This window comes from Ictidomys tridecemlineatus, chromosome 3 (assembly GCF_052094955.1).
Source record: "Ictidomys tridecemlineatus isolate mIctTri1 chromosome 3, mIctTri1.hap1, whole genome shotgun sequence".
In the NCBI taxonomy this organism is placed as follows: Eukaryota; Metazoa; Chordata; class Mammalia; order Rodentia; family Sciuridae; genus Ictidomys; species Ictidomys tridecemlineatus.
Genome location: NC_135479.1, coordinates 78,160,679 through 78,186,394, shown reverse-complemented (window position 1 = coordinate 78,186,394; position 25,716 = coordinate 78,160,679). Strand labels below are relative to the sequence as shown.

The following is a 25,716-nucleotide window of genomic DNA, read 5'->3' as shown; positions in this document are numbered from 1 at the left end:
TGGCCTAATTGTGAAGCCTTGCACTCAAAAGGACATTTTAACAAAAATGCACTAAGGTTATGATTATGAAATAAAGGGCAATTCCTAAAACTGAGTAAGTTTAGTTTGATGAAAGCCCAATTTTATTGGCATAGTTTTCTCATTTTAGTACAGGTGGGTAAAAAATTATTTGGATAGGATATGGGTCCAACACACCAGAGTAGATTGTTTAAAGACTTGGCTGAGAGTCAAGATGACTTCTAATGTACATTTATATGATGTAATTTTGAATAAAATGAGGCAAAGACAAAGAGGACAATGAAAAGAATTAAGTTTCAGGGGCATATTGGAGTGTCTTGAGTTTCAGAAGAGAGAAATGGAATGGCTGGTATAAATGGAATAAAGGAAAGATTGCCAAGGAATAGGGTGACCAACTCGTCCCAAGGTACCTGGAACTTGCCTAGCTGTAGAGCTCAAAGTTTCTGGCTTGCCCCAAGCAAACCAGAACAGTTATTCACCCTTCTATAATGGGAATAAAATGGGAGAAGAAGAAAAGAGGTTGTTAGGTGGGCTGGGATAGGGAGAGCTGTACACACAGATTGGAGATTAGCAATAGTGAGAAGGCATGCTTATGGGTCTATTTATAATGGGGGAAAAGTCTTCTCACATCTCATATTTTTCTTATTAAGTTCCAGGAAAAGGTAAAAATTTAAGAGTTACAAGAAGCATGGAATTGTTAACTTTCAGGAAATATGCATATAATTATTATTTATAACTGCTTTTCTCAGAATAGGAGACTCCAGCCATGCTCCCTTTAGACTCATCCAGTAAGCAAGTCATAGTATCTTAAGTACGTTGTCTTCAATTCCTAAGAAGGAATTAAGAAAGAAGAGATTTCAAAACTTGGGAGAATAAAGAATCACTGAGTAGATTCTAGGGTATCCAATTTTAAAAAAATTAAAAACTGATTCCAACTTCAGCCCACAAAGATAAGTTTGAAACTATATGTTATTGAGGTATTAGATCATAGGATCCATCAACTAATGTCATATATGAAGCCAGGGGTACTTCTTTTCCATATTGAGAGCCATTTGACCCCTTTTAGAGAACATTAGAAACTTCATTCCTTGGTCTATTTTTCAAAGATTCTAAATTTCTGAGAATATTATTTAAAAAAATATAACTTCTAAAGTTAACACTGATTTACAACTTTTCTAGTGGGAGTTGGAAGAAAGTATTGGTCTTAGCATTCTGAATTTTCCAAGGCATCTCCTGGAAGAAACTTCAATGCTGTCTGAAGGAGATACATCTTTTCCCCACAGAAGGAAAGCTTTAATGATTAAAAAGAACAATAGCTTCTAAGTGCCCACCCAAATTAAGTGCTCTTGTTCTCAATCTTAATTAAAATCCTAATTACCAAGTTCACGATCAAAGGCTTGATAAAGAGTGTTCTGTGAAGGGTGAAATAAAAGCTGTAAGTTCAGAGAACTTTGCAATTTATTGAAGATTGAGGGGGAGAGAACCAAACAGAAAAGATGAAGTCCAGTCAGCCTCTACTAGTGAACCTAGGGGGCAGTTATCTTGGGTCAGTTTCCCTGGAGGCAGAGCCTGAGATGAGAACTTGATGCATACAATTTTTTTGAGGAAGAACTCTAAGAAAAAGGTAGAGGGACTAGGGTAGGGCAGGGAAAGAAGGTGAGCAAGATAGCATTTCAGCTTGAGTTTAAGGTTAGCCTGATCCTAAGGAGCTCTAGAGCACAAATTGCACAGTTTGAGGCAAAGGTTCAGATCTTCCTACTATATCTGCTGCCCAGGGATGGGGTGGAGAGCAATCTGCCAGGTGAGGTGGCTTCCTCTGGCCACGTCTGATTCTTCAGAGACTGAGTAAGCTGTGACTTTTTAGTAGCCAATATACTCAACCGCAGTTGGCAGATGGGTGGTCCTGCCAATAAAGGGGACCAGGGTGGACCAACAATAACACCCACTTACAGGAGAGTGTTTCCATTCTTATTCAAACCAGAAAGAACACCTGGATCTTTTTGCCTCCGCTGATCCATATTGTAATAAGAACTGACAATAAGTAAGACTGGCCATTGGTTCTTAAAGCTAAAAACCTGGTGCCAGAGCTTTATTACCTCACCAAGGCCATGGTTGGTCCATCTGTGGACTGAAGGAAGGAACTCGTTATAAAGCCCCAAACCATGAATAAACATGTCCAGCAATGCTTGCAATGTCTAGAAGAAAATAACCCAACTCTCATATTCCTTGGTCAAGGAGAAATATTCCATTTGCTTTCGTTGACACTAAAGATGTAGAAATATTAGATAATGCAGGGTAAGGGGAAAAGAAACCTTCTCCAGGAAAGGTTGGGAAGAAGAAACTCAGTGATACAAGACAAGGGACTGGATGTGGTATTCAGAGCTGTTTCCGACACACAGAGGAGGAAGAAAGCAGATGTCAAAATGTTCTCAGGGTCCATGTGTTCTGTTGGGTGCATACAAAGTAGAAAGACTGCCAAGTTCAGGGTTACTTGAGTGCCTGGAAACTTAAGAGCAAGAGGTGGGCTCTGAGATTGTAAAGTTAATAAGTGCCACTTCCCCCCACACCTGTCCAGTACCTTCTTTTCTAAGTTCATCTGATTTTTGTTCAAGTTTTTCAACATCGTCGTCCAATCCATCTGAAAATAAAAGGGCCACCTGGAATGTGTTCAAAAAGAAAAGAAAGACGGAGTCAAAGAAGTTCATTGCAGTCACACAGCAACAGATAAAATCAAGCCAGGTTACCTTTCCCCGGGTCGCTGACTTATTCTGGAATGCATCCCACAGGGAACTCAAGAGGTCTGCGTTGAGAAGAGACGGGCCTTTAACTGTCACCCCCTTCAAGCTGTTCAGGATGTTTTCACTGTAGATCTCAAACTTGGGGAAATGTTTTTCCATGGCATTTGTCACTTGGAAAGCCACACTGACCTGAGTCTCTGTGCCCACCTCACAGCTAACCCCGTTGAGGGAGCTGATGGCCCGTAAGAGGTCTTGAAGATAGGTTTCCATCCAAGGCTGGCCTTCCAGAAAAGTCTGCCCTTTCAGCTGAGTTGAGATGTCAAATCCAACCACAATATCCACAAAACAATCTAGGATTCAAGGGAAGAGCATGTCTTACCAAATCAGCAAACTTTTACTTGACTGATTCTAGGCTCTTGGAATTTTTATTTCGAAAACAAGAAAGGGAAAGGAGAATGGAGGAGGCTCAGAACCATTGTTTTATAACCTGTCATAGTATAAATGTATTATTATTTTTATCTGATGTATAATCTGGATGGTTCTATAGCAACCACATTTCTGAAAGATTTTATTGTAGCCATTGAAATAATCCCCTTTAAATAGGCAAAGTCATTTAAATATCTCTAAAGTATGTTGTGGAAGTGTTAATAAAGCAAGAAACTCATATCATGCTATTTATCAACTGAGATCTTTTAGTAGATCTTAAATTTGAATAAATATAAGGGAAATGTAAAAACATTTTGAATACAGAAAATAATTCAGAATAAAAGAAATCTCAGCGGACTTGTTTTGATGATTTATCTTTCCAAAAAGAGTCTCTAATTCCTCCTTTGTACCTCTAATTCCTCCTTTGGAACAAACAAAAACAAAACAAAAGATTCTTGAGATTTTGCTTTGTTTAAGTCCTACAAGTAAAGAAAGTCCCGATCTGAGCCTCCATATTTGATCATGTCAAAGGTGGCCCTGCAAGCAGTCAGCCCTTCTGGAAGATAAGGGTACTTCTATTTTTGAATCTAGAGGTACTCGGAGAAGTGTTTCATTTAAAGGACTTTGCCTTTATCCTTAACGTCAGAACAAATCAAGCATTGGAAAAATCAGAATGGGTTTGATGTTTTAAGCTGAGCTTCCTAAAGGTAGGTAATTAAATGATAAAAATCATACAACACACTCTTTTTCTTCAAGATTTTTTAAGTTGGTGAAACATTCCAACCTTTCCAGCAAACAACATGTACAGTTTGCTTGATACAATAAGCAGCAGTGAGTGCTTTTTGCTTTGCTTTGCTTAGATCAGCAGTTTTTCAGGTGTGTTTTGTACAGACAAGGCCTGCCTACATTTCTTCCCAGATACCCTAGCTAGTTGAACATTTGCAAATCTTTGAAACCAAAATGTCAACTTCAGTTCTTAAAACAAGGACCATAACTTGATTTTTTTCTCAATGAGAAAGGAGGTAAGTGAAGGAAAATAAAAGCTCTATTAGATTATCAATTTTCACCATGAGATTTAAGGTAAGTCAATATGTTATCAAAACATCTAGAAGAGTGGCCTTCTTAGTTTGCTATCTTTTATTTTATTAGAAATTCTCTTCTTGGATACTGGGAAAGCAGAATAAGAAAAAGAAAGCAGTTAGAAGGAAACATCAGAGAATGTCCTTTCCAAAAACCTCTTAAATTTATATCTTCTCTTGACTTGAGATTGAAATTTTTATTGTGGAATTGTTTTAACCTCTGGAAAGAAAACCAGTCAGTAACTAAAATAAATGATCTCATAATAATGTGAGCAAAAGAATAGAATTTAGCCAGCAAATTTGTGTGAGCAGCCGGGTGTCTAAGTACAATGGAGAAGAGGCCCTGCTGATCGTGTGGGTTCCCAGGCCAGTGGGCCCTGAAAGTGCTACAGAGGTAACTGCCCTAAATCAGGAGCCCTTGGAAGTCTTGAGGCCTAGAGTCTTCCACAACAGAGTTGTACTTTGGAATGAATCCAGCAAACATGATTCAAATGAACTGGAGGCGTGGGTAGTTTTGGATGTGAGCTAGGGAGAAGGCTAAAATTGATTGATGAGCTATAATGAGGAATTAAACTAGGATAACAGAAATGGGAATAGAGAAGAGCAATAAAAGAAAATTAAGAAGGTAACCCACAGGCTACAGAGGAAAAAATTTTTAAAAAGAGAGAGAGATAAGTCAAAGTGGCATTCTGAGCCTTTAACTAGTCCCCCAGTGTGGGTGCCCAGGGGGCAGGTCTTTGGGAAGACAGGAGCCTTCATTTCAGGCATGGGCTGGCCATGACTCTGTTACTGCTAAACGAATTTGGGCAGATCTCTTGCCCTCTCTAGGAATTTCTTTTCTTGACATAAAGATAAAGGGATTATGTATCTCAAAATAAATTCACAAAAGAACAAAAAAGAGTAGATTGAACTGGACAGTCTTGTGGTTTTCCAGCCAGATCCCGAAGCTGATTCTAATTATCTGAGTCTTTAAAAAGAGTCCTTATAAGTTAGAGTTGGTGATGGCAGATTCTTAGTCTTAAGAAACACTGCTCAGAGGTTAGGGTGTATTCACCTAGGGTCTTTGAAATAAGGTGTTTCTTTGAAGAAAAATGAGAAAGAATGATCAAGGAAATATAGTTAGGTACTATAGCAGTCCCAGTTTCTATAACTGCTATATCTGTTTTCTCCCTCTGCACAGAATTATGACTTTGTCCACTGAAGAACCACAACTTCCACCATTTGGTCCCCTAACACATGGGGGGTGAGGGTCAGGTTTGACAGGGTCTCCATTGTGTTCATTGCAAGAGGGCTGCAGTGCTGCCCACATGCATATAACCCACGTGACATCAAGAAGGCTCTGGCTCCTTTCCCACTTCCAATCCCACATGTGTTGCATGGTGCATCCTGTTGCTGGTTTCCTCAGCAGTTTTCCAAAGAAGCTGGATAACACCACCCAGTAGGGTGGGAGGGCAAACTCTCCGTGGGGTAAATGCTAACCAAGAGGAGTAGATAGAAAGATGCATCCTCTCCTTTACTCCCCATGCTGGCCTGGTCTGGGCAGTGGTTCTGCAGAGTCTCTGGTAATGTTTTGCATGGCCAATGTGCCAGTTGTGCTTTCTTAAGAAGCCATGGGTAGCTTGGCAACGTACCACCTTGTATTCATTTTCCCTTCTTTCCTGCATCTCTGCTACTCAGTCTTGCTTTACTTTATTGCACTTCCAATAAAGTATTAACACATAAGTTTTGCTCTGAGTTCTGTTTCTAGAGCATCCAGCAAAAGCAGGAACATAAAGAGCTCCTTGTCAAGAAAAGTTGGAAACTATTTTCTATTTTCCCCTTGTATTTCTCACATTCCTTGAATCAAATAAATCCTTAAGTTTCCTCTGACCTCATTCTATTCAAATAGGCCTTTTGATCCATCTGTCCATGATTACAGGTGCAAAAGATGAGAAGTACTCCTGACTCTTTTGCTACCTATTCAGGGCTCCATGCCAAAAAGATTGGACATTCCCATCCTGAAAACTGCCCCAAGTTTCCTCTAGGTAGACGGAGTAATCACCCTCAAGAGAAAAATCAGGAGAGTAAGCTTGGGTGAAGGTTATAAATCAGACTGTGGAGTTCAGCTATGTAGGATAATTTGGCATATTAAATTTGAACATAGTTCTGATATGTTAAAATATTGAAATTTTGGGGTTGGGGGATATAGCTCAATAGTAGAACACTTGCCTAGCAGGTGTAAGGCTCTAGGTTTGATCCCCAATAAGGCAAAAGAAAAATAATAATAAATAAAATAATAGAAAAATAAAAATCATCTCCACACTGTCTAAACTGAGGGTCTTCAGAAAATGCAATAAAATACCTAAGCCAAAGAACCCTTGGTAAATTTTCTCCTACAAACTAACCCCGTTACTCTAGTTTTTATAACAGAGACTAACAATAATGCTCAATAAGTGTAACAAGTTGTTATTATAAGTTACACTTATTACACTTATTGAGCATTTACCAAGAACTTCCCACTCAAGGTCTCACTTGTCCTTATATAACAAGAAACATGCAGAATCCCTTATAATGTTCATTTTGCAGAGGAAGAAGCTGTGACCTAGAGAAGTTTGCCCAAGGTCTCACAGTTATGACTGGATCTCAAGCTTGGGATTCAGATCCAGGCTTGTCGGGAGTCCATATGGTGAGCCACCCTATTTTATCACTTTCTGGGTGGCCGATGATGACAGGTCATGCGGGTTACTAGTCCTGCTGCTAGACTGTGCTGTGCTGTTGGAAGTGACAACTTAGCAGCAGGTGGTTTCCTTCAGAAGCAGCAGCTCGTGGAAACAATTTCAAGGATATTAATCCCTGACGTCCTCATCAACCCCAGCTATTAATTGGTGAAGCACAACACTTTGACACTCATTCTTTATACTGTCAGCCCCAGATAATCTGCACAACAACTACATCAAGAAAACAGGTTAACTTAATAAAAGACTAGGGTGGAAGAGGTTGGGATCAGACAGACTTAGGTTTCAAAATGTGCTTTATCTATTATTCTTGTAAGATCTGGACCAGACTACCAATATTCCTTTGAGTTTCAATTTCCATAGTTTGTTTGTTTGTTTGTTTATTTATTTTGGTGGTGCTGGGAATTGAACCTGGGGCGTCAGGCATACTAGGCAAGTGCTCTACCATTGAGTTACATCTCCAATCCTTGCTTCCACATCATATAGGGTGTTAGGAGAGTCAATGAGATAATACAGTTGAAGTTCTTAGAGCTCTAGGCTTGACCCTTCAGAGACGCTCAAAAGGATATTGATTCTCAGTAAGATCCTTAATATTTCCATGCAGTTGACTTTACTTTTGCATTCTGCATCACAATCTACAATCAGAGAAACTCTTAGAGATAAGTTAGCTTTAAAAATGAGAAAACGAAGACTCAGAAAAGCTAGTGACTTCTTCAAAGTAAGGCATATTTTTTTGTTAAATAGAAGAGCAGATGGGAGTGTAGCTCAGTGGTGGAGTATTTGCCTAGCATGTGTGAAGCCCTGGGTTCAAGTTCCATCACCAAGAGTATAAGTAAAATGAGAAGCAGAATATCCAGGCTCTAAGCTTTGTTTGTTTGAGTCACACCAAGCTACTGTCTGATTTGAGGATTTATTATATTGCATTAAAGAACTGGCATCCCTTAATATATTCTCATAGGCCTTTGAAGGTTTATCAGTGCTCATTCCAGACTCATCAGTCCTCAGCTCATAGCTTGGATCCAAAGCTCTCACATTCCTGCTTGCTGGAGTAATGACTTCAAGTTTATCTTTATACAGAGTACTTTCCTTATTTAATTTTTTTTTGCATTCACAGCTATTTCCTTTAAAGATAACTCATTCACTACTTGTAGTTTATATTTTTGTATTTTACGTTCCACATGATTATTTGTTATGCACTCGAGTAGAAACTAAATTGTTTTAAGATAATTTTCTGCCTAATATCTAGAAATGGATATTTCATGTGAAAACAGGAAATTGATGGAGAAGGTTTGGCCAAGGGAATCAGATACATTCCAAAGTATGAGTAGATCATAAAGCAGGAAGTACAAAGACAGTTTTTAGTCAATGCTGGGGCTCTTAACTGTAAACTTCCACACTGGGTCTTATAAAAGATGAGATTGGAGCTAAGAAGAACATTTATGGAGAGCACTGTTGATGCATTGGGAGCTCTTACACACACACACACACACACACACACACACACACACACACACAGGAGAGAATTTCCTCTAAGTCAAGAGAGAGGATTTTTCAGAGATAACTTAAGCCTGGAAAACTCTAAGGAGTGAGACACAGGGCTGCAATTTCCAGTGTTTACTGGGGCAAATGACATGCTACTGTTCCTGGTGGAACTGATATGGCTGAGTATAAGAAAGAAATATTGGGGCTCCTCTCATCTCCCATCCAAGAAGCCTATCTAGGGGCCGGTGAGTGGGGGGAGTGCAGACAGACCTCGGTAGAATAAAGCCAGAATCATCACCAGAGGCTCAGAGGCTGAGGAAGGGATCAGGGACCATCTAGAACTCAGACATATTTGACTTCCTCAGAGGAGCTATAGTTGAGAGATACCCCCAGAAATGGATTTTTGGTGGGGAGGAAGGATGATGGGCGATAGGACAGAGGATCTTTGAAGGACTCACAAATGGACCCAGCTTTGGACATTGGCTATCAATCAATTCCTGACAAGTATTATCAAGTAAAAATCCTCTCCCTTCCCCACCCCATTCTGGAATGGCTAGAAACCAGTTTTAGCAAGATGGGGACAGGGTCTAGGAGAAAAGATAGCAGTAAAAGATGGGAACCATGAGCAAAATGTCAACCGGGTATGGCCTCTTCTCTGATGGCAGGTGAGCAGTCTGTGGCCAGCTGGAAAGTGGAATAACCTTGGATGAAGTTTAAAGTTTTAATAGCTGCATTGAGATAGACATATTAATCACCAAGAGGAGGTTAATTTATTTCTTAGAAATGATTAGGGGCAAGGGAAGAGCTAGCCCCCATGAATAAATTTAATGGGTCAGTGGTGGACAAAAATGAAGTGACTTTATAATTACATCCCAAGGTGTCATGCTTACCCAAAGTAAAGTTTAAATATGTGATTTCTCATTTAATCCTCACAGTGATCTTTTTAAACCAGGTGATGCTATTATTCACATTCCATGGGTGAGACGATTAAAGTTAGAGAAGTTAAGCAACCTGACCAAGAAAAATTGGCTGGAGCAGGGACTTTGTAGTTGGCTATCTGTCTGCAGAGGCCTCTTGATGTCCTGTGGCTTTCTTTTCCTTGGTGGAAATCTGGAATTAGTGTTTACCAGGCATACTTAGAATCACAGCTAACCTAGAGAGCCTTTATGATAAGTTAAAAAAAAATTACTCTCCTTCAAGACAGTTTACTTCCACCTATTGGGACAATGTCAAAATATGCTAATGTGTTAAGATATTAATTAGTTTCTGTGGTATAATTTCATAACAAATATATGAATTCCCATATCTGTACCCATGGCACTTGGAGGCCCTGTAGGCTCAACTGCCAGATAACCAACATTGTAAGTCTCTACTCATTTGAAAATGTCCTTCAACCTCTGAAACCAGCCAGATTGTGAACAATGGCCCTGTGCTTACACCCTCTAAAGCTGAGGCTCTCCATTCTCAGAGGGGGCTCTGAGAATGCTCACCCAGGATGGAGGGTGAAAAAAAAAAGATATAGAATCCCAAACATGCTGTTTCTCAATCCACAAGTCACAAAAATACTTGATAACTGTGAAAAAAATAATAAATGTGAAAAACAGAGGCACAAATCTAAGTTCTCCCAGCAACCCCAGGGGATGCACATAGAGCCTGAGGAAAATGTGACTGAAGACAGTGGAGGAGATGAAAAATGAAGAACTCATTAAATACTCACTGCTCTCGCCCCCCGAGGTGCAGATGTTGCGGACAATCCTTTTTTTGACTTTTCTCAGTTCATCAAAGTTATGAACTGTCAACTTTTTTTGTGCAGTCCCAGTAATCTGAACGAGCTGCTGATCATCCACATCTCCGATGCCCACCGAGTAGATGTCAACACCTTTGCGTCTCAGCTCTTCAGCAGCCTGAGCCACTTCGTCTTGGGACTGGCCATCTGTGAGGACCAGCAACACCTGCGGGGTACCTGCATTGATCCTACTGCCCATGTCTGGCCTAAAGTAATGCCCCACCTCCCGGAGTGCAGCGCCAATGTGTGTGTATCCAAAGATCTGCTGGATGTTTTCAATCTGAAACGATATCTCCTTTTCACCCGTGAATGTTCCCAGTGGAAACTCTGGCCGGTAAGTATCGCTAAACTGGGCGGCTCCTATGCGCACTCTGTTGAGGCTGACATCAAAGTCTTGAACAATAGATGCTAAAAATTCCTTCATCTTCTTGAAGTCACTTGGGTGAATGCTATTTGAACCATCCATGAGAAAAACAAGATCTACTTTTTCAATTTCACAATCTACAAAGGAGAGGAAACGGAACAACAATGACAAAAACCAGAGTATTCGTTTTTCTTTCATCCACCAAAAGTAAATTAAATGTTTACAGTCACATAGAGACAATATTTCTGAAAGTGGTTTCTTAATGCTACTTTCTGGTCACATTAATTGGAGAAGGAAGTAAAAACAAATGATCAGTTCATAAAGGCAACACAGGCATGAACTACTCACACATCTCTTGATATTTCTCTTGGCTTGTCCATTTGGTCTGACGCCATTTTCTTTTCTGACATGCCAGAGAGCTGGGAATGGTGCTAGGAAAAAAACTTTTTCTCATCTGCAATCTAGTCTTAACCCTTCCAGAAAGCCCAGGGACAGTAGTAGCACAGCAAGGAAAAAAACCAAAATAACACATATCCATTGAGGAATTCAAACAGAAACAGATGGTTCACGTTATTGACTTGGCCTCTCTGGCCAGTTGAGCCAATAAATGTTTTTCTGGTTTATTAGGTCGAATCAATGGGAGGACTTAAGAGCATGCCTTCTGGTGTATATCTAGTTGATTTTCCTCTTCTTTCAGCCCTCTTTTTGATATGTAGGCAAAAAAATACCTACTTGAGAATAAAAATATTTTTGAGTAAACAATTTAGTATGTTAGAGCTACTTCTCTGGTATTTATACAGCAAATACAAAACAAAAAGGATAAGAGGCCAACGAGTGAGTTATACTTGGCACACAGTCCTGTGTGATCCTTGGCTTTCTGGAAAGCATTCTCATTTCCCAGAATTCCCCAGTGATCCCACCACTGACCCAACGTAATCACTTCTCATTGTCACCTCAGAGAAGATTAAAGGTATCGGAGATGCCTGCCGTCCAGATAAGGAAGACATCAAAAGAAATACAGGAGAGCCTTCAGGAATGGGTCAGCTCATTAAACGCATTCATTTCAGATTCCAATAAAGGAAAGCAAGTACTGTTTTTCTGCTCAAAGAACTTTCAAAACAAAAATTCAGTGCCATCTTTCACAGGGGACAAATCAAATTTTAGGAATTAACCACAAGGAGATTTGTCCTTGTTTTCTATGGAGATTTGTCTTAGTGAAGACCCAGAAAGATTCTGTTAGTTCATCAAAGAAAAAGATGGTCGTTGTGTTCTATGGATGCAAGGCATACAAAAATCAGAAAAGTTAAAATGATTTTGAGAAAAGAATGACACCAAGATGTTGAAATTGTGCATTAACAGCCATTCATCTAATAAAAATAGTGGGTTTTTTTTTCAGTAAAATATATCTTGGGAAAAAATACTAGGACATTTTAGTAACACATAATCTCCCTGTAACCCCAAAGTGTAAGACGACATTTTAGATGAACTTGTGCCGTATTAGAAATAAGTGAATAAACAGGGGATTCCTAACCATGGAGACAGGAAGATTTCATGCTGATTCTAAGAGAGAGAATTTTATTTCTTATGTAAACCAGGGAGAAAAAATTAGGGGGTAGAATAACCTGTGATTTAATAAATAAAGCCTGTTTCAAACTGGTGAATTCCCCATCATTAGAATAGTTTAGGAAAAGTGATTAGGAAGTTGGAGAAGGTACTTCTTTTGAGGGAGGAGACTGAACACAGTGACCTTGAGGTTTTCCCACGTTCCGGATTCTCAGAGTAGGGGAGTCTGCTGAAACAAGTTTGGCTCATTCTCTTCTCTGGAAAACTTCTCCCTTAAGGACTATCACTTTGGCATCTCCCTCAGTTGGCCCCATGTTAATAATAAGGAAAAACTTGATGGACAAGGCTTACCAACTTTTGAAGAGTTACAGACACTGGCTGAGACATCTGAAAAGATCCCCTTCAGGCCTCCAAAAGTCTCCACAAAGTAGTACTTATCTGTTGATCCTGCCATCGCTAACAGCTCCACAGGATTGGCGCCAGCAATGCCCACCGCCAGGACGAGAATGCCTTTGTCCCGCAAGGCCTTGGCAGTGGCATTGAGTTTATCAGCATCATGAGATTCCCCATCGGTGATCACGATGAGGACTTGGGGGACTCCCTTGTGCAGGCGGCTGCCCCTGGCTTCAGTGAACATGTGGTCTGAGAAGGCTAGTGCCTCCGCTGTGTAAGTGTTGCCCCCCAGGGGCTGGTCATTCTGGAGCACTGAAATCACCTCCGATTTTGTGCCAAGATCACCCAGATAAAAGAGTACCTCTGGGTCATCAGCGTACTTCAGGGCTCCAAACCGGACTTGGTTCTTTCCAACATCAGCTTTTTTCACTAAGCCAATCATGAAGTCCTTCATGATATTGTATTCATCGTAATCAATGCTGCCAGAGCTATCGATCACAAACACAACATCCAGAATTTCAATCCGCTTGCATTCTAGAAGAGGAAGGGAAGGAAAAATCAATATGGATTAGCTTTGGAGAGTCCCCAAACTGTTTTTTTTTTTAATTGCTGGTGTTTCCATTGCATGGGGTCATGCTGAACATTAAAGTATCAATTTCCTGGATAACAGAGAGACATATGCACTTTTGCACTGCCAATACATAATGATGATCAGGTAAGTTTTCAGGACCAGGCAGGTATGAAGGGAAACCTACCAAAGGTTTGGGAGAGGTGGAAAGAAACACAAGATCATCAGGAATAAATTTTCAATAAAACCTTTGGACTAAAAAACCCAAATCCAAGTTTCATGTAAATTTTCCCATATAAATGTTTCCTTCAACATGTGTTTTTATTTAAACAAATTTGTCTTTTTTCTTTAAGGCTATAGGGATCTTGAGATCTTATTCCTAAGATAAAACTTTGAGGAAATAACCGAATAAAAATTAATTTGGCAACACTGTATTTTTTTTCATAGTTATGATGGCTGACTTTCAAGGTTACATTTTATCCCCCTTTGACCTTCTTGAAACATCTATTTTCATATTGGGCCGCCATATGAAAAAAAAAAAAGCCCATTTCTCCCTTGGCCCAGTTTAATTGTCTTAGTATGACACTCTGAACTTCTTAAACCTGAGGTCAATGCCATGGAAAAGTAGAGCAGGAAAGACCCCAATTAGTAATTCACGAGAAGCATGTCACATCTAAAGGAGCTCATGTATTCTGAGTTTGAAGTGCCAACTCATCCATTCTGGAGAAGTTTTCTCCATCAGAAGGCAAGTCCTTGTGTCCTTATATAGTGCGTTATCTCTGCTGGCCTTAGAAAGGTATGATCCAAGTGTTAACTCATCCCTTCTTGAGAAATGGGACTGGGAGGAAGTACTCTTCTCCCCCTCCCCCTCCAAGGGTGTCTGTATCTCCTCCTCTGTGACCCAGTCATTGGCCATGTGCAGGACTGTTGAAAACCCCAGAGCCAATGGACCTAACTGCTAATTGGAGACCTTGTGTACAGAGCCATAAACCAAATTCCAAGGAAGTCTGACTCCACTAAAGAAGGAACTAGGTCCCTCTGGTCGTAGGTTGCCTGCAAATCTTGCTTGGGTGACTCAGGGGACTGGAGGTGGGTGGGTAGATTGCTCAGCTTTGGAAGCTTTCAAATTCCAGAGTTCATATTTGTTCTGGATGGAATTACCAGGGATTAAAAACAAGGTGTACTCCCCTTTCTACAAAACACAGGCCATGATCATCAAACCTTGTAGTGGGAGTTGAACAGAACCGTTACTTGAAGGTCCCTCTCCTCCCCTAAAATCCCATTAAGATCCATCGCCCACGTAGACATTTCCATACGCCTGCTGTTAAGCCCCCGGGGGTCACAGGATAAATCAGCCCCTTCTATTTGTTGATCTGGTTTTTGTTTTGGTTTTATTCTGGAGATTGAACTCAGAGCCTCACACATGTCACAGGCAAGTGCTCTACGGCTGAGCTACATCCCCAGCCCTGAGCATTTGTTTGATGACTTCCATTACTCTGCAGCATCATAGGCAGAGATTGGGGACACTGCTCTTTACTTCCTTTGAAACATTCATTATTCAAGTTCCCCTTACCACAGTCCTTCTTTATAATATTTAATAAATATCAAAATGTTTTTACAAATATCTCCTTTTATCAAGTATTATTTTTAGAAATTACAAAAAGAAGAAAAATAGCCCATAGGAGACTAGATACCAGGCTTGAAGACTAAATAGAAGTTATGCCCCTTCTGACTGCCTCAGAAACCCACATGTAATCTAGTGGCACAGTGTATGCAGGATGGACCCCTCAGCTTAAGATAGGGCCAGTTCTTGCTCTAACTCCTTGCTTAGCACCTACCTATGCCCTGCCCTCCTCTCCTTCCTCCTCTTCTGAAACTACCTCCTCAATAAATCACCTCCACAAGAAGTTCTGATCAGCTAGGAACCTGACCTAAGACTTGGTGTGGTACCACTTTTCTTAAATAAAGGATTCATCACCTCAGGTCTATGTGTCTAAAACAGGAATGAGACTAGGCGAACTCAAATTGCTCTTGACTGTCTATTTTAGTCTAACAGGTCAGTGCCACGGGTGGTGGCACACACTTGCAATCCCAGTGGCTTGGGAGGCCGAGGCAGGAGGATCAGGAGTTCAAAGCCAGCCTCAGCAAAAAATGAGGCACTAAGGAACTCAGTGAGACCCTGACTCTAAATAAAATATAAAATAGGGCTGGGGATGTGGCTCAGTGGTGGAGTGGCCCTGAGTTCAATCCCTAGCACCCCCCTAAAAATATATATATATATATATACGTGTGTATGTGTGTGTGTGTGTGTGTGTGTGAAAAATCCTAGCATAAACACTTCAATTCAATGAAAATATCACAAGGTCCCAATAGAGCTCTACTTAATTTCCAGAAGAAAATGACTCCGATCCACATCTGGTGCTCAGATATTCGCACTCATGAACACAGGCATGCCTACCTTCACGAGGACTGCAGATTCCCAAAACAAGATCATCTTCAATGTGCTGCAGAATGTCAAAATTCTCAACATAAAAAACCATCTCTGGCCTCCCACTGATCTCCTCGAGCTGGGTGACATTGGAGCCAAATACTCCCACAGAGTAGATAATGATGCCTTCTTGCCGGAGGGCGACTGCTGGGTCCTTCACTATGTCCTGAGCTTCACCATCTGTGATGAGGATGAGAAACTTCCTGACGTTGGGTCGGGCCCCCTTGGCGGGGCTGAAGTACTGAGACACAAAGGTCAGGGCGCCACCGGTCAAGGTAGTTTCTCCAATGTGAGCCATTTGGTCTATTGCGTTTGAAATGTCGCTTTGGGTCGTGAACCTGTTGAGCTGAAACTCCTCCTTATTGATGTCGCTGAACTGCACCACGCCGATTTGCACCCGATCGGCCCCAATCTGAGATTTGCTCACCAGGTTTTTCATAAATATTTTCATTTTCTGGAAGTTTTCAGGTCCTATGCTGCCAGAGCTGTCCACCAAAAACATGATGTCAGCTTTCATGTCCTTGCAGGCTGCATAAGAGAAATTAGCAGGTTTATTCAAGTTAACTCCATGCCAAAAAAAGAAAAATAAATAAATAAGAGTAAACAGGAGAATCCGAACCACAAATGATCTAGTGTGGAAGTTAAACACATGCTTGGTAAGGATTATTAGTAGCTAAGTAAAGCAGTCTGCACTGTAGGATACAGTGGGATGTTTAGCAGTGTCCCTGACCTCTTCTCATTGGATACTAGCAGGGCTTCATGATTATGACACCAAAATATCTCTAGAAGTTACCACATTCAACCAGAGGGGAATAACACCTGGTTGAAAACCACTGACTTACCTATTTCACAAAAGTGCTATAAAGCGGAAATTTAAATGAACCCTAGGTACTCCTGGAAATCTGAAATCACTTGATCATATGATACAGGTGACATCTAACCACATATCTAGCCTTCGGGGATTTGTTGGAGAAAGCTAATTAATTATTATTAGGGAGAATCTTTCCAAATATTTTTGTTATTTTTCAATTATATCAGTAATTGAACGGTATCAATTAGAACAACACTACAGTGGGCTGGTGGTTTTTTTTTTTTTCCTAGAGGACAAACACAGTTATAGTTGCACAGATCAACAAGTCTGAACTTAGCAAAATGTACATTGTTCCGCTTAACCAGCAATGTCAAACATCACCATGAAGGCCCATGTGCGAGCTAAAGTCAAAAGGCAAGGGCCACCATTTCTCTCACCTTCTTCAGCACAGATTTCTTGGACAACTTGGTTCCTTATGTCTTTCAACGCATCAAAGTCGTGCACGTAGTACACTCTCTTCTCCTCTCCTGCGATTTCTCGCAGCTGTGTTTGGTTGGCCTCTTTGACCCCAATGGCATAGACATGGATGTTCTCCTCTCTCAGTCTGTTGGCAGGCTCCAAGATGCTATCCTTGGACTTGCCGTTCGTCAAAATGACGAGGTGGCAAGGCACTTTGTTTCCCCGCTGCTTCTTTGCTTTTTGCAACAACTTCAGTGTGAAATTCAGGGCTGCGCCCGTGTTTGTATTCCCACCCATCTGCCTGATGTTCTCGATGGCCTTTCCCAAATCGTGCTTGTTGGAGTACTTATTGATCTCAAATTCCAAGTCCCAGGTGTCGGCGTACTGAACAGCCCCCACGCGCACCTTATGGGGGGCGATGTTGAACATCCCTACCACCTGCGACAGGAAGGTCTTCATCTCTTGAAAGTCTGTGGCCTGTGTGCTCCCGGAGCCGTCAATGAGCAGATAGATGTCTGCTTCCTCTGTGTCCACACATGCTACGATGGAACCAAAAAATTGAATATGACATTAGGGAGCAAACGTGGAAGAGAAACGGGCACAGAGGGGAAGAAGGACAAGGATAAGCCATCAGAGATGGAAAAATGGAAAACGATATTTGGGTTTAAAAGGCTTGCTTTCCTAGATTGAAAGGGGGGATCTTAGCATCAGTTGGGCCAAATGAATGTTTCTGAGAGTTTGAGATGATTACCCTAAAAATTCTCTGCCACCCGTCAAAATAAATGTGGGTGTAGTAAAGGATTAGAAAACTTAAAGCTGATCTTTACAAGTCACTTCTTCCTGGAGTTAAATAACTGCTTAGCCAAAAGTCAAATGATATGTTGTGACATGAAGAAGGTGTTTAACAGGTCCTTGTAGACATATGAGCTCCCTTTCTTGGAATTTAGAGCAAATTATGTACTCCTTATTCAATCCTATCAATTAACTAGAGTATGGATATTGTCAGCAAACTTATGTGTGAAAGATAATGACACTTTTATAATAAGTGAGATATAAACACTTATTACAGAATATATATGAACATGTGATGTGTATATACATGCATAAAAATCTTTCCACAGCATCACTGTGTTTACATGTAGATAGCAAACATAAAAAACATTGCCCTTTCTCTCTCTCTCCGGAAACTTGCAGACACTGGAGTGGTACTTCATAACAAATTAATTACTTTGTCTTCTATCCAAATCACACTTCCTGTTTATTCTGGAAATTGGAATTGGAGTATGAGGGAAGAAGATAAGGAAAGTGAAAAGTACAAAAAATTAAAGAAAAGAAAAAAAGAAAGAAATATAGATCAGGAGAAACTTAGGCTGCTGAGGCAGGAGGATTGCAAGTTCTAGGTCAGCCTGGGCATCTTAGCAAGACCCTGACTCAACATAAAAAAATGTAAAAAAAAAGGCTGAGGATGTAACTCAGTAGTAGAGAACCCCTGGGTTCAAATTCCAGTAAAGAGTCGGGGTGAGGGAGCAGGGAAAAAATAGAAAAGGGAGAGAAATAGCAAATGATGGTATTCCAGGGGTATAGAGAGATAGATGGAATTGGAGCCACTCTATTGGAAATGAGAAGGGAAATCCTCTTTAGCTAGGCTGGCACTGCAATAGATTTTAGGAGTCCTAACTGGACTTCAAATCATCAAGTTAAAATAAAAATTAGGAACTCATTCTGCCCACCCGCATCATTATCATATTCCCACCAATTCCTTTTGCATATATAAATATTCGAAAGACAAGAAAAAAGCAAAAGGTTCTGAACAGTCCTTCTCTCAGCAAGACTTTACCCGATTTGAGGGTTTCCGTGCGCTCTGACAAGACAGAGACGGTGTGTGTTATCTGGTTCCGCAGCTTCTTCAGGAACGTCTGGTTATGGGCAGCCAGATCAGAGAAGTTGCTCAGCATGGAGACATACTGCTTGGCAGGGTGAGATGCTACCTTTTGCAACTGGGTTCTGCTGGCCCCTTCGATGCCCATGGTGAAGACGGTCACACCCTCGCGCCGGAGGTTAACTGCTGCCTTGGTCACGTTATCTTCCGAAGCTCTGTGGGTCACCAGCACCGCGATCTGGGACACACCCTGATTTTTCCGACTGCCTTTCTGTGCACTGAAGACTTCCTTTCTGATCTTCCTGATGGCGGCCCCTGTGTAGGCCTGCCCAGCCCGGGGAGACAGGCTCTGTATACGCTGGAGAACCTCTGACTTATTGACGCCCCTGCTCAGTGAACTGATCACTTTGGTCTCATTGCTGTAGGCCACCAGGCCAACCCTCATGCAGTTCTCCTTGATGTCAAGGGCAGAGACACTTTCTTCCAGGAATGCTTTAAGGTAGTCGAAGTTCTCCTGGCTGCCATTGATGGACACATCCAACAGGAATACCACGTCAGCCACAGAAGGGCCTTGGCACACTGTGGTGGGCAAGGAATGAACAAGCACAACATTAGCTGGAGATGTGGCATTTCTGCTGAGCATCAGAAGACATGGAGAATATATACTAGAGCTTGGTTATCTGCTTAAAGAAAGAAGGAGATGTGTGAAACGAGTAGGAAGCTGAGATCAAAAGGACCTGGGTTCAACTGCTGAATCTCCCAGTTTCCATTTCCTCAACTGTCAAATGGAGATACAATTCTCATCTCATAGAGATACTATGAGAATTAAGTGAGATAATATATTTAGTATATGGGACTAATACGTAAGAGTCACTCAGCAAATAGTAGCTGTTAAATATTAAAATCATCGAAGCATCATTCCCATTATAATTAACAGTTACAGACTAAGTATTACTAAGAATGGTAATGAATACACATGCACATTCAATTGCTTTATTGGGGAAAGATGTTGCTAATAAGGATTCATATTGTCATAGGCTTACCACAAGAAAAACATTCTCTACTATTAATAGGTCATTAAATAAGTCATCTCGGACTGATTTATCCGAGAATAATGTGAGTTTCCTATGCTACTTATTTGGACATGCACATTTGGAGCAGATTGTTTTCTACTGGGTCTTCCTGTTCCTCGTTTGCATGATGTTTATAACTCTTGGCCTTTCTAGGACAAGAGAACAGACAGCAGGCTGGCTGTGGAGATCGGGGAGAAACTAACTCAGAACAGGGCAGCAGGGAGGGAAGCATTGTGGGCTGACTACCTGGCTTGAAATCTGGAGACCTGACTTAGCTCTGACTGCAAATTGCAGCCAGGCCCTGGGTCAGGCCATATCACTGGTAAGGACACCTGTAGTTTCCTTCCTGCAGAATAAGGAGTTTGGGCAAACTAAAGTTGTTTTTTAGCTGTAACATTCTGTGATCATGGTTATGTGGCTTTAGGAATCATGGATTTCTTTAGGAACAAAGCTACCTTTTAAATGAGCCAGTAATGAAACCATGTGACAACTAGAGCCCAGGGAGATAGCTCAGACTTAAGCTGAGGAGCAGGAAAGAGGGCATCCTGAATTTTAAGAAATCTGAATGAAGTGCAAAAATGAATAAGCAAAGAATGAGATTCAAGACCTGTGGGTATCATTAGATTTAAAATCTTCACAATTATCAGATCCTCCAGAACACATGGATATTTAATATCTGAACACGCAGCCCATTTTGAGAGAGGAGTATTCAAAGAGTTGCAATCCTATAGCCCCCATATTGATTTTTCAAAAGCATTTTATCATCACTCCTCTATGTGCATCCCAATTTCACCTTCTACGAGGCGATCATTGACCGCTCCTTCTCTGTACTTGGTCGCATCCTTGATGATCTGTGTCATGTTTGAGGAGAACATGCTGAGGTCTCTGACCGTCCGGAGGTTGAAGTGAAACTGAGATGTGGCCATGGCCCTCAGGTTTTCCTCGGAAGCCTTCTGCATCCCCACGGAGATGATTTTCACCCCATCTTTCCGCAGGGCCTTCGAAGCCTCTTCCACATCATCCTCGGACTCCGCTGAAGCCAGGACCACCAAAATAGGAGGAAACAATTTCCTGTCTCTTCCATCAGTAGGTGCAGAGAAGTAGATCCTGTGAGCCTCCCGAAGAGCGTTTCCTATCCTCAGGGATCCGCCAAGGAACCCGAAGTTCTTCTTGAGATGGTTCAGCATGGGGTTCCTGCTCCTGAAGGTACTCAGGTTGAATTCATTGTGGAGCATGTCACTGTACTGGGCCAGGGCCACGCGGTACTTGTTGGCCTCGATGGGGAGACTGTTGATCATTTTATTGATGAAAAATTTCACAAATGGGAAGGCCTTAACTCCCAGGTGGTCAGAGCTGTCCACCAGAAACACCACATCTGCATACTCAGGGCCTGGGAAAACAGAAACAAACATGTAAACAAAGCAAAAACATTAGCCAACCATATAGGGGAAAACTTACTTTTCATTTCATTTTATTTTTTAAGTGCCTTCTCAATGAGCAGATTCATTGAGAGTCCAAAACTACACTTTCTCTTAAGAAAAAGAAATAGTGATTCCTTGGGCTGATTCTTTTTAAAAAAAAAATTTATTTTTTAGTTGTAGTTGGACACAATACTTTTATTTTATTTTATTTTTTAAATTTTATGTGGTGCTGAGGATTAAACCCAGGGCCTCGCATGTGCTAGGTGAGCACTCCACTGCTGAGCCACAACCCCAGCCCTATTGGGCTAATTCTTTTACACAGTTTCTCATTTGAGCATCTCACAAAATTAAGCATCACTTTTGCAAAAAAAAAAAAAAATAGCTAATTAGGAATAGGCAAATTAGAGAAGTAAAAAACATCATGGGTGTTTAGACTGTTAGTAGATAATTTCTCCTAATATATGTATTTTGGCTTTCAGAATTTGATCTCAATTTGATTTCAACAGGACACAAATTTTAATTGAGAATCAGACTCCTTGTAATTGATTTGAGTGTTGAAATCTGAAAGTCTTTCATTGTGATTCTTATTTATGCAATGCAACAAGTTAACTTATAAACATATTCTAAAGTTTCAAGTTGATGAAATTTAAAAATACACAAATAATGGAAATACGGGATTGGCATAATCTATTTTAAAGTTACTTATAATATTTTTGAAGACTTATATGATTGAGTGTCATAATTGATAAATTTATTTTCACGTATGTAAAATATGATGGCACCAGTATATTTTAGGCTAGAAAAGGGATGATAGTTTTAAAAACATAAATAATTTTTATACGAAAACATGATATTTTGTTGAACTTCTAAAGCTTCATTTAATGCTAGATTTGATGTTAGGTATCTAGAATTATATATTTACAAGTAGAGAATCACAGGGTTCAAACACTGATGTCATTTATTAGTGGTCATTTAGATCAAGAGTTCTCAGTACCTAAGCATAAGATCCACTTCTTGTCCAGGGAAAAGAGGGGAATGTATGCGTGTTTACATGTACACGTGTGTGGTTTTATATTTAAGGAAAGACACAGTGAATAAATAAATAAATACATATATCATAAAAAAAGTAACGAGACCCTGACTGTGTCATCAGGTAACTCTCTGATCTCTGTCAAACCATCCAATATACTTGGTCTTTAGTTCCCTCTACTTTAAATAGATTCAACTAGAAACTACCTAAGGTTCCTCTTCCCTCTGAGATTCTCACCATCTGAAATGGTTACTATAAAAATCCTGATCAAATTAAAATAACTTCAATATTTTCTTTCCTGCAATTGCTAGGCAACCAGCTTTAGTTCTTTGAGTTATTTCGTTTTCCTTACAGCGGTCTGATCCAGACATAGTGGATCATTCTTTCTTGTCTTTTACATAACCTGATCCCAGTCCCACCTGAGGTTCCTGTCGTGATCATACAGCATTGCAGAAATAAGTGAGGGCAATCGAGACCTCAGGCTGGATGGCCAGGTGAGCCCTGCTCAGGGTGGCTCTACTCAGGACCACCGGGGACCTTTAGTAAATCCCTATATGTTGTACAGGGAAAGGAAGCGTGGGTGATTGGCACAGGATTCAGCTTCCAAAAAGGTCCTTCGTTATGTCTGAACCATGAAATGACTGGGAGGAAAAGTTGCCTCTCCTTTAAAAGCTGAAGACTCAGTGAGACATTGAAGGACAACATTAGCAGGGCAAAGTCTAGTTTATCTCTTCGTAAAACTCGCTTGCAAGGTCAGAGACCTTAAGGAAGCTGTAAAAGCTGATGTAGGTGGTCCTGGATGTGAACTGACCAGCACAAGAACCAATTACTTGATTAGGTAGTAGAGGTGGTGAAGGGCAAGTTAGGGTTTGGACTTTAATTCCATTGCGCACAGATTGCTGACAGACGGTAGACTGCTACGGAACTTTCTCTCCAGGGTGAAAGCCTGTTCTTTATGATAAACAGACTAGCAGTTTAAATTGGAGCAAAATCTGGACACTTAACCAAGACAACCTTTTGGCACAAGTGAATTAGAAAGAGACATTCCAAATTTTCCAGGCCTGAACCTAATAGTAACAGAATTCTCATGTAACCTCCCAGAAGACCCAAAATGGGTTGAAACTGAGGACAAAATGACAACTTCCATATCTTCCTATCGCTAACAAGGAATAAAGTCCAGAATTTTCAAAGGAACAGAGAGTAATCTTGAAACAAAATAAGTTGACCTCCCATTCCCATCCTCGCTACTATCAAAATCAAAACAAAGTGATAGAAAACTTAACTTTTAAGTAGGTCAAACTCACTTATCATCTCTTTACTATGGTGAAAATTAAGGAAAAGAATTCTTTTCATATTTTTTCCTTACCAGAATCTTGGTTCACAGAAACATGGAAACAAGTTATTATGAGGAACAAAATCAGCCACATTTTCATATTATGTCCTGAAAAATCTCCAACTTGAAATCTGAAAAGGCAAAAATATGAACATCTACGGATGTTATTTATGAATCCAGACTCGCATCCACAACAGGACATGAAATGATACAATGAACTGGGTGTGACGGGGGACAAGAATGATGGAGATTTACTGACCTTCTAATTGGTGAAGTGCCTTTGAGAAAAATGAAGCATCATTTACAGAGTTGTAAGAGTTTGTCCTGGTCCCCAGACCTGTAGAGACATGGCATGTTGGGTGGTCAATCGGAGCAGACAGATGAGTTCTAGTTCCAACGATATTATGTCCCCCTATTACTCATTTCCCTAAACCCTTGTGTCATTCTCTGTTCACTCATTGTTATGAAATTCAGAATTCACAGTTGGGACACAGTCTAAAACTCGTAAGGTAATCTCATCATCATCATCATCATGAATATGTAGATGTATTCCATCTTTGAATAATAATTATTTCTAGATGTGGTCAAAATTCCCTGTTTTCCCCTCTTCCTTGCTAATTAGAAAGGTAACTATCTCCCTTTATCCCTAAATTTGAGAGAAGACACACACCAAAACAAAAAACAAAACAAACAAACAACAACAACAAAAAACCAACCAAGCATTGACTTTCTATAGTTCATGTCAGGTCTTTCTCTTTAGAATGGGGAACACAATTTGTGTACAACTAACAAGCAAAGCATGAAGAAAGAGTTTTCCAATTCTAGTTACTCCTCCAGCATGTTCAGCCACCTTGAAATGTTCCTTTCATGGAACAAATAGGATGTTAAAGATATTGGAAGTAAATATCATAATGAAACACAGATTGAGCTCATTCAATCATTTTCCCCTTGAACAACAACAACAACAAAAATGAATGGATCCATTTCTGATGTATTAACAAGCGAGGGTCTTTATGTCCTGCTTACTTGCTTACAAAGGTATTTGCAAAACTATGTATGGGTATCTTGCTCCTATTCAGACAGGGTGCAATTGTTTAATATTTTACCTCTTTAGAAAGGGATCTTTGACATGAGAAATCCATCCTATGGTTTTACCTATTCTATTGTCACTCTGATATTCTGCAGTTTGGGACTTGGTTATAGTCCTTCACAAGACAACCTGAAGTTTTGAAGCTGTAAGCCAATCTATCAGTCCTATTCAAGTCTGTGAGCTGGAATGGGAATCTTAAGAGGTTATGTTTAGTTCAACTCATTCATTTTAGGGGAACTTAGGCACAAAGTGGATTGCCTAAAGTGAAAATCAAGTCATGCCATCCTGTATATTTTTTTCTATTTATTGTGTCAAATAATGAATTATAAATGCTACCATTCATCAAACCTTACTTTGTGCCCTGCTCTGGCTAACAGCCTCAAATTTGTTCTATTTGACATTGACAGCAGCCCTAGTAACAGGCACTATTATTGTTCTTATTTTGTAGATAAAGAAACCAATTCCTAAAGGAGAAATAAATAACAGATGCAAAGTCACATTGGTAAATAGGCCACAGTTGAAACTGGAACTCACATCTGTATGCTCCTAAACCTGTCATTTAAAATTCAACTACTCTGCATCCCAAACCCAATATTATGAACTTGCACAGTGTCTCCTCATTTTTTTTTTTTTGGTCTTTTTTCTAAGGAATAGGAGAGACTGGTACTTGTTTACCTACCTTTGTGATTTTGATTTTCAAAATCAAGGCTTCACACTATTTTCTTCCTTTTTGTTTATATTATGAGCTTCATAAATTTAGTGCAGTCTTTCAAGTTACAAAAGATCAAAGAGAAAGTGCTTTGGGATGAATCCATAAGATCAAAGATTTTAGCAGTCAAGATGGGAAGAAAACACTACTGAGCAAAGGTTAAGCACCTGGAGAGAGAAGCTAGTGTTAAATGAGGCCACGAGATTCCCAAAGCAGCACTTGGCATCCACAAGTTTCTCCACATGGATGGTCTGTAGCATTGGTCCCTTAAAAGGTAAGTTCTCTGGGTTAG

The 25,716-nt window shown here is 40.3% G+C and overlaps 1 protein-coding gene across 1 annotated transcript in view; it reads right to left on the bottom strand.

Annotated features, from left to right (window-relative positions):
• Col6a6 (collagen type VI alpha 6 chain) overlaps nt 1–23,748 on the bottom strand; it is a 114,322-nt gene extending 90,574 nt beyond the window's left edge. The window contains exons 1-9 of the mRNA XM_005326999.4: nt 23,659–23,748; nt 20,635–21,231; nt 18,727–19,347; nt 16,868–17,428; nt 15,590–16,147; nt 12,522–13,097; nt 10,175–10,744; nt 2,763–3,106; nt 2,597–2,675 (exon numbers count right to left, since the gene is read on the bottom strand). Of these exons, the coding sequence (XP_005327056.3) occupies nt 2,597–2,675; nt 2,763–3,106; nt 10,175–10,744; nt 12,522–13,097; nt 15,590–16,147; nt 16,868–17,428; nt 18,727–19,347; nt 20,635–21,231; nt 23,659–23,725 (3,973 nt within the window). The 5' untranslated portion in view covers nt 23,726–23,748. The remainder of the gene's footprint in view (nt 1–2,596; nt 2,676–2,762; nt 3,107–10,174; nt 10,745–12,521; nt 13,098–15,589; nt 16,148–16,867; nt 17,429–18,726; nt 19,348–20,634; nt 21,232–23,658) is intronic.
• Between the last annotated feature and the right edge of the window lie 1,968 nt (nt 23,749–25,716).